General features: G+C 45.6%; 1 protein-coding gene across 3 annotated transcripts in view; it reads right to left on the minus strand.

Moving 5' to 3' along the window:
- Positions 1-13,762, minus strand: part of MARK3 (microtubule affinity regulating kinase 3) — a 117,802-nt gene that overhangs the window by 58,264 nt on the left and 45,776 nt on the right. For all 3 annotated transcript variants that reach the window (XM_038752872.1, XM_038752791.1, XM_038752710.1), the window contains exon 4: positions 5,506-5,554. In XM_038752872.1, coding sequence (XP_038608800.1) covers positions 5,506-5,554 — 49 coding nt within the window. The remainder of the gene's footprint in view (positions 1-5,505; positions 5,555-13,762) is intronic.

Genomic DNA, 13,762 nt, shown 5'->3' on the forward strand with positions numbered 1-13,762 from the left:
CTGGAACGTGGTCTAGTGGGACTAAAAGCTAGAGTACTTGGATCAGGATCCCAGCTCTGGCCCTTGACTGCTGTGATACCTCTCTGGGCTTCAGTTTCCATAGCTGTAAGATGAGGAATAATTCCTACCTGCCTCTCCTTACATAAGAAATGTTGGTGGGAGGATAAAAAATGAGAAAAGCAATGTGAAATTCATGTACTCTACAAATTCAAACTAAATATGAACTGTATGTGTGCCTTAATGTGTTTTGTGTGACAGTATCTGTGCTGAGGTTACCTTTTTAGTTTCTCTAAACTTACATCTTTCTCTTGACTGTTTAAATCTGCCTATAACTGAGATGGACTTAGCAGAAACAGGAAGGTGTTCTTTCCTTCTCAGCTCACCCTTATGCTCCAGAATCTGGGGACTTGAAGGACTAAGGGAGGTTTCATTAAACAATCAGGGCAAAACATGTCTGCTTTACACCCAAACTGACCTCCCACTGACTGGAGGGATAAGGGAGGGAGCAGAAGTCTACGCATATAAGGCAAACAATACAATCTCCATGTTCCACAAGAATTTAAGGGCTATCAACTACAGTCTAGTGAAATTGCACTATGTAAATTTGCATATTGTTTTTGTACTTACAGAAGATGCCACTAATGGTGATATTCGTGTGTGTGTGTGTGTGTGTTTGTGAGAGAGAGAAAGAGAGAGAGAGAGGGAAAGAGAGAGAGAGAGAGACGACACATTGAAAAGGCCAATTTGGAGTCCACAATCCCAACTGCACTGTGCACAAACAAAAATTGTCTTTTGTTGTGCTGACATGCTTGATGTCTGCTGCAGCATCTTTGCTTTTACCTTCCTGTCTCAAAATAAGCCACTCCTTCCTTGACTGCAGGCCTGAGGCAACTGATTTCCAATTTTCAGCTGGGATGCAGTATTATCTGAGGTTTTACTTTCCTGTGTCCACAGACCATCTCTTACACCTGCCTTGCTTTCGATTCCCCAATTTCGCTTCTACCCATTCTCCTTTTCAACCCGGTACTGGTTTATTGTGGTGGGTGCATCTTAAATGCTCTGAGGTTTACTTCGTTTTAGCACTTTTTACGTTTGTGAACCGTCTGTGTTGCCAACTTGTACTTCCCAAGCGCTTAATAGAGTGCTCTGCACACAGTAAGCGCTCAATAAATACGACTGAATGAATGATCCTGCCCTGCCATTTTATGTTCAGTTTGGCCAGGCCCCCACAGAGGTCCAGAGAGGCCTGGGCTGGTTCCAGCTTTTGAGGCAGCTAGTCATAATAAAAAAAAATGATGTCAAGGGCCAATAAATTAAAAGTGCCTAAATTTGAACACCCACACATACCCTACTGCCATTTTGAGCACGAAGACCAGGCCAATGGACCTTCTGGGCCCCCCTAGGACTGAACTGGACTGTAACCCTTAGGTGATGCTTATTAAGGAGTCAGATTGGCCTCTTTGGGGAGACCAAGTCTCACAGCCACAGAAAGTTGGAGAGTGTATTCTTCTATGTGCACAAAACAGTGCTCTGCGCCCAGATTAATAGTACCACCGCCCCGGAGGCCTTTAGTTTGGCCTGCAGCCACCCGCGTCTGTTTAGCAGTCTCACGATGGAGGTTCTGGCTTTCGTGAGATTTTTGGTTGCGTTGTACTACTTCCCTGGTACAAGCGGATTCATTACCTCAGTTTTCTTTAGACTTATTGTCAGCCCATAACGCCTGGCTGATTCAGCAAAGCGGTTCAATCCCAAGGGAATTCTATACCTCAAAAATCAACAGGATTCTGAAAAGTCTCAATTAGTCATCTGAGGGATTGAAAATCTTAACAGGCTTCTGAAAGAGTTACACAATTCCCACCTCATAATGCTGAAATTGCTTGCAATGTAAATTGAGGTTTTTTTAAAAAAGCATGCAGAATTATATCTTTGAAAAGAACTTGTTTGCTGTTGTAAATTCCATAACCTAAGATCAAGAACAACTTCACGGATATTTAATCTACATGGTCAGTGTGCAATGTGAGGTAGTAATGGAAGAATTCAATTCTGAGTTGTTGGGTTCTTTTGGTCCTACCATTATACAAGAAACAGAACAGTAGTCTGAACAAAATGCCCAGGACACACAGAAAGAACTGAAACAATACCTGAACTGATTTAGGAATCTCCTTTTTCATTATAATTTTGCAGGTTTCTTAGGCAAAGCAATATTCCAACAGCAATTTCTTTCCATTAAATTGTAATCTGTGCTCAGAAACCTAATACTCTATTCAAAAGTAAATGACAGCAGTCTTGCGGGGCTCCACACATGGGCTATCTGAACCGGGTGACTAGCCCGGGGTTGTTGACTTGCACATTTATCAGGCTCCCCCGTGGCTTCTTTCTCGGTCCAGCCGTCCTGCAGCTGCTTCCTTGACCCACTGAGTTTTTCCTTCTGCTGCCGAGCTGGGTCTCAGGTAGTTGACCGAGATGAAGGCACACCAATAGGGACAAATACTGTCTTGGGGACCACATATGGTTTGAAAGTCTCTGGGATTACTGTGGGCTGGTGGAGTTCAAAAGCTGCCCGTGGCAGTGAAATGCGGAGGGGGAAGGAATAATTCTGGAGCTACTAGATTCTGTGCAGTGGGAACCATCCAGCGCTTAGAAAAGTGCTTTGCACATAGTAAGCGCTTAACAAATACCATTATTATTATTATTATAATACAGTGCCATTTTGACCTCCCCCTGGCTGTCCATAATGGGCCTGGCTGAATTGGCAGCAGGGGAGTAGGAATGAAAGGATTCATCAACTGTTTCAATTACCTGGACTGACAGCCTCCTCAAGACACATGGACAATCAAGTAACAACAATAATAATGCTGGTATTTGTTAGGCACTTACTATGTGCCAAACACTCTTCTAAGCACTGGGGTGGATGCAAGGTAATCAGGTTGGATATAGTCCCTGTCTCAAATGCAGCTCACAGTCTTAATCCCCATTTTACAGATGAGGTAACAGGCCCAGAAGTCTTGTGTCTTGCCCAAGGTCACACAGCAGATAAGTGGCGGAGCCGGGATTAGAACCCATGACCTTCTGACTCTTAGGCATGTGCTCTATCCATTAGGCCACACTGCTCTGTACACACACATTCTGTAGGGACAAAGATCATAGATAAAGATGGGGAAAGACTGACGAGGCAGAAATAGCTCTAGAAGTGGGGAAGCTGGAGGAAGGAAGGGATACGGGGGACCCGAAATAAATATGAGGCAGTAATCTAATTTTTTTTTATATGATTCTGGGGTACACGCAGCATGCTGGAGTTTGCTACTGACAATGGAGCACGAATGATAGATCTGAGCAGCAATCCTACTTTGGGCTTGCTGGGGTACTTAGCAGAATACAGTGGTTCAGTTTGGGGCCCCTCAGTTTCAAAAGGGTCCAGAGAAAAGCAGCAGAAATGATTAAAGGGGTGGAAATTTGACCCGGGGCAAGAAAGATGAAAGGAACTGGGCCAGCTCAGCTTGCAGTAAAGCTGGTTCCCGGCTAGTTAAACAACTGGCTTCAAGAATATTTCAAAGAGGATATTGACCAATTGTCCCTCTGGAAGTGGATTTAGACTGCCCCGAAAGTAGGAGTTTGGTTAGACAGAAGTAAGGATTTCTTGGTTTCCGTTCATTGAACACTGGCACGGGCCACTCGGTGAGGTGTGGCATTTCCCTCCTTGGAGATCTTTTTAAAAAGGCTAGACAACAATCTGTTTGCCTGCTACTGTTTTCAGCTGCTGGCAGAATCTGGAGTCTCTGATGTCCCTGGATTCAAAGCCCTCTGACAGGGACAGCAGGGAGACACTTTTTCCTCAGGAGGCAAGGTGATATTGAGCGTGTGAGTGTAGAAACCTGACAACAGTTCATACCAGGATTGTTGGTTGTGGTTTTTCAGTTCACTTGTGCAGGAAACCATGAAATGGGTAACCAAATCGGTCACTATGAATAAGCAAAACCACAAACCGGAAAGCCAAGAACAGCAAAGCCTATCGGTAACTAATTGGAGTGGCCTAAGGAGGAATCCATAGTTCTCACTGACTGAAGTACTGCAAGACCTGAAAATTCTAGACATCCCTGTTCAAAGGTTCACAACAGTGGATGACAAGGCCTGACAATTAAACGGGGTGATATTTTTCAAGCTGTGCACGGGTGTGCGGTTTCAGAAATGGATTGTACTACAATATGAGTTTTTCTTTTTTGTGGGTTTTGCAAGGAACACAACTCCCATATAGGACAACTGGACTTTGCTAACCATTAAAACTGCAAAATTTCTCTTTGACCGTTTTTCCCACTGTCAATCGACAAGAGTAGACTCACTTGTGGCTGTAAAGCATAAACAGGTTAGCATCCTTTTCCTTGGAGACCTTCAATTTGAGTGTGAACGATATTCAGCTTTGACAAAGTTTTAGAGCAAGAGAGGGCAAGGAAGCACAACTCTACTTGAACTTTCCATTTTAACTGAACTGTTCAATTCATTCACCCCAGGACACACTTGTAACACAGTTCATTGGGTGACATTAATGCAATTAAAGTCCAAAAAGATTTGGAAGCAACCAAAAGGAAGGATTTTTCATATTATTTTGGAAGGGGCCACTAAATAGCTGGCACACAGCACAAAATGACAGGGATAAATAGGGCTTTTGTTTGTTTTCTGAATGTTCCCCCAAACTATTGTGTAATATCTAGAGGACAATCCATCTGAAAGATTTCCCCCAACTCAAACCACAATTCTTCCATGTGTAAGTGCATCAAACACCCCTTTACAGGTTGCCCATTCCTTTCAGTCCCAAACAGAAATTCCTGACCATTGGCTTTAAGTCACTCAATCGGCTCTCCCCCAAGATTTAACCTCATTCTTTTCACACTACACCCTACTTTATATGTTTATTCATTAATTCCTCTCAAGCTAACATACTCGCGGTGCCTTGTTCTCAACTCTCTTGCACTGCTGTCCTTTTAGTTAGGGAGGGTAGGGTTGTGGGGTCTTTTTAGCTTTCTGCTGCTCTGAGTTCAGAGCTACTTGGAAGAGAGGAGATAGATGCCTGTTTCTGAACCAAAATGTTTGCCTAGAAAATAACATGTTTTTCCCACAGATTTTCACCTGTGTTAGTTGCTGGCAGGGAGGGTCATCTGGATCCTTCCTGATCTAGGTGTCCCTATCTCCCCTCTCAGTAATCCAAAATAAATACGTGCCTGAATTTTCCACCTACCTGAGAGTTTGCTTAATAGAAATTCTGAGGGGAAAAATTGAGTCTATTGTGAAAAATCCAGGAATTTTGAATCAAAACTGGTTTACACGAAATGTCATGGATAGACGCAACAGACACTCACCAAGGCCTTTTCATAAAATCAGTGAGTGCCATCACAGTAACTTCCATATTTTATTAGGAAAACTTTCCACCCCACAAAGTGAGATATGATGCTTTCTGATGCAACTTGCAAGCATCCATTTATCCAAAAAACATTTAAAAGGAAAACAAAGTACCTATATTTGGATGGTTTAAAATCTTCATTATTCTTACTTCTCTGAAGAGCTGGGGGAAGAAAAACACACAACATACACAAGTCAAATACGATAACACATTGGTGGACAGTAAACTGCATAACAAAATCAGTTATTCCTTTCTAAAAGAATGGATTACACAGATCTTTTTCGAATTTTCGAGCCCGTACCCTCTGCTCCTCTGCCGCTAATCTCCTCACCGTGCCTCGTTCTCGCCTGTCCCACCGTCAACCCCCAGCCCACATCCTCCCCCTGGCCTGGAATGCCCTCCCTCCGCACATCATCATCATCATCATCATCATCATCATCATCAATCGCATTTATTGAGCGCTTACTATGTGCAGAGCACTGTACTAAGCGCTTGGGAAGTACAAATTGGCAACATACAGAGACAGTCCCTACCCAACAGTGGGCTCACAGTCTAAAAGGGGGAGACAGAGAACAAAACCAAACATACTCGCATCCACCAGGCTAGCTCTCTTCCTCCCTTCAAAGCCCTACTGAGAGCTCACCTCCTTCTGGAGGCCTTCCCAGACTGAGCCCCCTTCTTCCTCTCCCCCGCCTTACCTCCTTCCCCTCCCCACAGCACCTGTATATATGTATATATTTGTACTTATTTATTACTCTATTTAATTTATTTGTACATATTTATTCTATTTATTTTATCTGGTTTATATGTTTTGTTTTGTTCTCTGTCTCCCCCTTCTAGACTGTGAGCCCACTGTTGGGTAGGGACTGTTTCTACATGTTGCCAACTTGTACTTCCCAAGCGCTTAGTACAGTGCTCTGCACATAGTAAGCGCTCAATAAATATGATTGAATGAATGAATGAATTACTATTGAGCACTTTTGACTAACAAAACATTTGAATCTCTATCAAATAGTACAGCATTATCAAAGTCTTCAGCTTTATCTTAGGAAAAAGGCCTAGCTCTCACAAGGAATGAAGTGAATTTTATTTCACTGTCTTTACAAGTCACATTAATCTTAATCAAAAAGAGTTTCAAGCCAAAAGTGACTTACTCATCCAGTCTGGAAGCACTATTTTAAATGAGCTCTCATTTGCGATCCCAATATACGTAATTAATGAGTTTGCCTCCCAACCCATCTGGATTAGAATCTCAGGCAACTTATTTCCTCAAGCAGGTTTTTGAAAATGACTACTGTGGAGAGTCTAGACTCGAGAATCCAGGTAACAGTACGGGAGCTTTTTCTTTTCACTGAAACGCCATCAGATCTGCTTAGCTGACTTGGTTTTAGTATCGTTCCGACTGGCCGAACAGTCTCTTCAAATTCATCCAACACAACCAACACCCTCACTGGCACTCCTGCGGTATGGACAAGCTGGATGAACAAGCTGAAAGACCAAACACCCCACCGACCCTGGAGATGTCCAAAGACAATCTAGATTTGAAGTCCACAATAAGCTCGATATGTTCAGAAAATAGGACTCTGCCCCTATATGTTCTGATGGTTGGTTCGGATTTGAGGGGAAAGCTTAGCGTTAACTGGAAGATGAAGTCGTCAATGGAAACTCCTCCTATGCCCGCAAACGACTAGGCAATGGATGGTTCAAAATTTTCAATTTTACAGAACATGCTAGTTCATCACAACAGCCAGAAAGACTGGAGTTCCTGGAAAGTCAGTAACACTAAAAAGAGCAGCACAACAGATTTTACATAACACTCTAAGTCTCAAGCATCTCTCTTCCTTTAGGCTGCGTCTTATATTACTCATTCCTAACAAATGCAAACAGGTCTGCTTTCATGAAACCATCACAGAATAATGGGGTAGTCATCTTGTAGGGGGGTCTAGGATGGTTGGTGAAAACAATTTTTTAGAAGTCTTAAAATAGCTCCAAAACTTGAAAATTAACTAATCATGTGCAATTTCTCTCTTCCGAGTCTAAATTTTCCACATTACATAAACTGCAAAAAATGGCCTGAACGCGGGGGTTTCCACTGTGGTTGATAAAGGGGTATATCGTGAACGCTAAGACATTTTTTCTCCCTCAAATATGTTCTAGTAGCCAGCAACATTGGTGAAATCCTTGAACCCTCTACCTGCCTTTCAGCTCTCACATTCAACCTACTGTGAAATTCCACCTGTTCTTCCTATACAACATCTCCTGGAGCCACCTCTTCCTCTCCTAGAACAGCTAACATGTACAAGCTATGGACAGCTACTGCTGTCGGCCTCCTTGCTGATTTCCCCGCCTCTAGCCAATCTCTACTATGAGGTGCTGTGTGAAAATCACTTCCATGAAGCTTCATTTGTTTGTAACACTCCTTTAAACCAATCAATCAATCAATCAATCAATCGTATTTATTGAGCGCTTACTATGTGCAGAGCACTTTACTAAGCGCTTGGGAAGTACAAATTGGCAACACATAGAGACAGTCCCTACCCAACAGTGGGCTCACAGTCTAAAAGGGGGAGACAGAGAACAGAACCAAACATACCAACAAAATAAAATAAATAGGATAGAAATGTACAAGTAAAATAAATAAATAAATAAATAAATAGAGTAATAAATATGTACAACCATATATACATATATACAGGTGCTGTGGGGAAGGGAAGGAGGTAAGATGGGGGGATGGAGAGGGGGACGAGGGGGAGAGGAAGGAAGGGGCTCAGTCTGGGAAGGCCTCCTGGAGGAGGTGAGCTCTCAGCAGGGCCCTGAAGGGAGGAAGAGAGCTAGCTTGGCGGAGGGGCAGAGGGAGGGCATTCCAGGCCCGGGGGATGACGTGGGCCGGGGGTCGACGGCGGGACAGGCGAGAACGAGGTACGGTGAGGAGATTAGCGGCAGAGGAGCGGAGGGTGCGGGCTGGGCAGTAGAAGGAGAGAAGGGAGATGAGGTAGGAGGGGGCGAGGTGATGGATGGACAGCCTTGAAGCCCAGGGTGAGGAGTTTCTGCCTGATGCGCAGATTGATTGGTAGCCACTGGAGATTTTTGAGGAGGGGAGTAATATGCTCAGAGCGTTTCTGGACAAAGATAATCCGGGCAGCAGCATGAAGTATGGATTGAAGTGGAGAGAGACACGAGGATGGGAGATCAGAGAGAAGGCTGGTGCAGTAGTCCAGACGGGATAGGATGAGAGCTTGAATGAGCAGGGTAGCAGTTTGGATGGAGAGGAAAGGGCGGATCTTGGCAATGTTGCGGAGCTGAGACCGGCAGGTTTTGGTGACGGCTTGGATGTGAGGGGTGAATGAGAGAGCGGAGTCGAGGATGACACCAAGGTTGCGGGCTTGTGAGACGGGAAGGATGGTAGTGCCGTCAACAGAGATGGGAAAGTCAGGGAGAGGACAAGGTTTGGGAGGGAAGACAAGGAGCTCAGTCTTCGACATGTTGAGCTTTAGGTAGCGGGCGGACATCCAGATGGAGATGTCCTGAAGGCAGGAGGAGATGCGAGCCTGGAGGGAGGGGGAGAGAGCAGGGGCAGAGATGGAGATCTGGGTGTCATCAGTGTAGAGATGATAGTTGAAGCCGTGGGAGCGAATGAGGTCACCAAGGGAGTGAGTGTAGATTGAGAACAGAAGGGGACCAAGCACTGAACCTTGGGGAACCCCCACAGTAAGAGGATGGGAGGGGGAGGAGGAGCCTGCAAAAGAGACTGAGAAAGAACGACCGGAGAGATAAGAGGAGAACCAGGAGAGGACGGAGTCTGTGAAGCCAAGGTCGGATAGCGTGTTGAGGAGAAGGGGGTGGTCCACAGTGTCAAAGGCAGCTGAGAGGTCGAGGAGGATTAGGACAGAGTAGGAGCCGTTGGATTTGGCAAGCAGGAGGTCATTGGTGACCTTTGAGAGCGCAGTTTCCGTGGAATGAAGGGGACGGAAGCCAGACTGGAGGGGGTCGAGGAGAGAGTTGTTGTTGAGGAATTCTAGGCAGCGCGTGTAGACAACTTGTTCAAGGAGTTTGGAAAGGAATGGTAGGAGGGATATGGGACGATAACTAGAAGGTGAGGTGGGGTCAAGAGAGGGTTTTTTTAGGATGGGAGAGACATGGGCATGTTTGAAGGCAGAGGGGAAGGAACCAGTGGAGAGTGAGCGGTTGAAGATGGAAGTTAAGGAGGGGAGAAGGGATGGAGCGAGAGATTTCATAAGATGAGAGGGAATGGGGTCAGAAGCACAGGTGGCCGGAGTAGCACTTGAGAGGAGGGAGAAGAGTTCCTCTGAGGATACTGCTGGGAAGAATGGGAGAGTAGCAGAGAGTGTTGAGAGCCGGGGGATGGAGAAAGGGGGGAAGAGACTTTGGGGAGGTCGGACCTGATGGATTTAATTTTGTTAATGAAGTAGGAGGCCAGATCGCTGGGGGTGAGGGAAGGAGGAGGGGGAGGAACCGGGGGCCTGAGAAGGGAGTTGAATGTACGGAAGAGCTGGCGGGGGTGATGGGCATGGGTGTCAATAAAGGAGGAGAAATAGTTTTGTCTGGCAGAAGAGAGGGCTGAGTTAAGGCAGGAAAGGATAAACTTGAAGTGAACGAGGTTGGCATGGTGTTTAGACTTTCGCCAGCAGCGTTCGGCAGCTCGAGCATAAGAGCGAAGGAGGAGGACAGTGGCAGTGATCCAGGGCTGTGGGTTAGTGGTGCGAGAGCGGCGAAGGGAAAGGGGAGCGAGTGAGTCTAGCTGAGTAGAAAGGGTAGAGTTGAGAGCAGTAATCTGATCATCAAGACTGGGTAGAGAGGAGAGGGCGGCGAGGTGGGATGTGAGGCGCTCGGAAAGATGGGTGGGGTCCAGAGAGCGGAGCTCTCTGTGAGGGAGTAATACGGATTTACAGGGGAAAGGAGTGTGAGTGAGGAGGCAGGTGAGAAGATTATGATCAGAGAGAGGGATTACAGAGTTGGTGAGGGTGGACACAGTGCAGCGGTAGGAGATGATGAGGTCGAGGGTATGACCAAGTTGGTGAGTGGGCGAGGTGGGGTGGAGGAAGAGGCTGGCAGCGTCAAGGAGAGATAGAAGGCGGGCGGCAGAGGAGTCGTTAGGGATATCCATGTGGATATTGAAGTCTCCGAGGATCAGAGTGGGCATGGAGAAGGAGAGAAGGATGGTGAGGAAGGGGTCAAAGTCGTTAAAGAAGTTGGAAGTGGGGCAGGGAGGGCGGTAGATGACGGCTACAAGAATCTGGAGGGGGTGGTAGAGGCGAATAATGTGGGCTTCAAAGGAAGGGAAGGAAAGGGAAGGGGGAGGAGGGATAGTGCGAAAGCGACATTGGGGGGCGAGAAGGAAACCGACACCTCCTCCTTTTCCGGTGAGTCTGGGGGAGTGGGAGAAGAAGAGGCCTGCACTGCAGAGAGCAGCAGAAGAGACTGTGTCGTCCGGCGACAGCCATGTTTCAGTTAGGGCGAGGAGGAGTAGAGAACTGGAAAGGAAAAGGTCCAGGATGAAAGGGGTCTTACTTAAAACGGAGCGGGGGTTCCAGAGGCCACACTTGGCAGCAGCTGTCGAGGGTGGGGAGGGAGGGGGAAGGGTGCGAGGGGTGGGGAGGGTTTTAAACCCTCAACTGACTTCCAAGTCCTTCTGCATCAAGGGAAAACTCACAATCCGTCTCAAGCCGCTCCACCAACTTACCCCACCCTACTCTTTTCACCCAACTTGCTCTCTTCTAAACTAAATTTCTAACTGTTCCTTGCTCTTGACTCTCTCACCACCAGTACCTCATTCACCCTAGTCTCTCCTCTTGGATGCCCCTTCTTCCTGAATTCAAAAGCTTCAGACCTCCCCATATTCAACTTGTACTTCCCAAGCGCTTAGTACAGTGCTCTGCACACAGTAAGCGCTCAATACGATTGATGATGATGATTTAACACCTTCCCAACATCCCACCTCCTCAATTCCCAGCACCGCAAGCTGTTAATAGTAATAATAATAATAATAATAGCATTTATTAAGCACTTACTATGTGCAAAGCACTGTTCTAAGCATTGGGGAGGTTACAAGGTGGTCAGGTTGTCCCACGGGGGGGCTCACAGTCTTCATCCCCATTTTACAGATGAGGGAACTGAGGCACAGAGAAGTTAAGTGACTTTCCCAAAGTCACAAAGCTGGCAGCGTGGCTCGGTGGAAAAGAGCCCAGGCTTTGGAGTCAGAGGTCATGGGTTCAAATCCCGGCTCCACCAATTATCAGCTGTGTGACTTTGCGCAAGTCACTTTGCTTCTCTGGGCCTCAGTTCCCTCATCTGCAAAATGGGGATTAAGACTGTGAGCCCCCCATGGGACAACCTGATCACCTTGTAACCTTCCCAGCGCTTAGAACAGTGCTTTGCACATAGTAAGCGCTTAATAAATGCCATTATTATTATTATTATTATTATAATTGGCAGAGTCGGGATTTGAACCCATGACCACTGACTCCAAAGCCTGTACTCTTTCCACTGAGCCACGCTGCTTCTGCTTAAGCTGCTGCTTAAGACCTCATCAGCCATCTCTAGAACTTAAGAATGTAACTATCCCAATGTTCAGCATTTGCATAGACATGCTTATTCAATTATACAGTCAATAATTTATTTTAATTCCTAAAATTATTTTAATTTATTTTAATTTATGTGTCTAAAAGCACATAAAAAAATTGTGTGCTCCTCCTCCCTTCCCCATCACCCTGATTTGCTCCCTTTGCTCTACCCCCCACCCCATCCCACAGCACTTGTATAGATATGAACATATTTATAATTATAATTCTATTTTTATTAACGATGTATCTATACACCTATAATTCTTTTTATGTACAATAATGCTACTGATGCCTGTTTACTTGTTTTGATGTCTGTCTCCCCCGTACTAGACTGTGAGCCCATTGTGGGCAGGGATTGTCTCTATTTGTTGCTGAATTGTACTTTCCAAGCACTTAGTACAGTGCTCTGCACACAGTAAGTGCTCAATAAATACGATTGAATGAATGAATGAAATACAAGTTAATCAGGTTGGACACAGTCCATGTCCCACATGGGGTTCACAGTCTCAATCCCCATTTTACAGATAAGGTAACTGAGGCACAGAGAAGTTAAGGTTCTCTGTGCCTCACAGAGAAGCAGCATTGCTCAATGGAAAGAGTGCGGGCTTTGGAGTCAGAGGTCATGGGTTCAAATCCCGGCTCCGCCAATTGTCAGCTGTGTGACTTTGGGCAACTCACTTAACTTCTCTGGGCCTCAGTTCCCTCATCTGTAAAATGGGGATTAAGACTGTGAGCCCCCCGTGGGACAACCTGATCACCTTGTAACCTCCCCAGAGCTTAGAACAGTGCTTTGCACATAGTAAGCGCTTAATAAATGCCATTAAAAAAAAAGGTTCATATCAGAAATGAAAAGGCTGTGGCAATATAGGAATACATACACGGCAAACTTGCAATAGTAGTTCATGCATTTATTATATTATTGTTATCAACACTATCATCTTTGTTAAGCGCTTACTATGTGTTAAACCCTGTTCTTAGCACTGGGGTAGAAAAAGTTATTCAGGTCAGCACAGTCCCTGTCCCATATGAGGCTTAGAGTCTAAGGTAGGGAGAAAAGGCATCAAATCCCCACTTTGCAGACGAGGGAAATGAAACACAGAGAAGTTAAGTGACTTACCCAAGGTCACACACAGCAGGCAACTGGCAGAGTTGGGATTAGAACCCCGATCCTCTAACTCCCAGGCCCATGCTTTTCCCACTAGGTCACACTGCATAAAAGTCAGTTTTTGTTTAGGTCTGTCAATGGGTAAATGTGAAATTTTGTAGTCTTGGCTTTTTTTGGTTTAAATAGTATTAACCTTATAGCCACAAAGAAAAAATATTCCGTGTTGAAACCCGACATCCCTACCTTCATTATTAAGTGCTTACTACGGGACACTAGGTACCTCACTATGAACCTTACTACGGGACATAAGAGAAAGATCTTTCTCCAAAAAGTGGATTTCACTATCTCCCCTGTGAGCATGTTCCCATTTTGCACGATGTGTTAATAATCAGGAAATTCTTCCTAATAGCTGATCTAATCCCCCGCCTCAAAAATCTCCCTGGCTGCCTATCCACCTCCGTACCTAACAAAAACTCCTCACTACTGGCCTTAAAGCTCTCCATCACCTTGCCCCTTCTTACCTCACCTCCCTTCTCTCCTTCTCCTTCTCCATCCCAGCCCACACACTCCACTTCTCTGATGCTTACCTTGTCTCTGTGCCTCAATTTCTCCTGTCTCGCCGCCAACCCGTGGTCCACGTCCTGCCTCTACCCTACATCAGTGTTTCCTAACCATCTCTGGACT

Source organism: Tachyglossus aculeatus, chromosome 1, assembly GCF_015852505.1.
Source record: "Tachyglossus aculeatus isolate mTacAcu1 chromosome 1, mTacAcu1.pri, whole genome shotgun sequence".
In the NCBI taxonomy this organism is placed as follows: domain Eukaryota; kingdom Metazoa; phylum Chordata; class Mammalia; order Monotremata; family Tachyglossidae; genus Tachyglossus; species Tachyglossus aculeatus.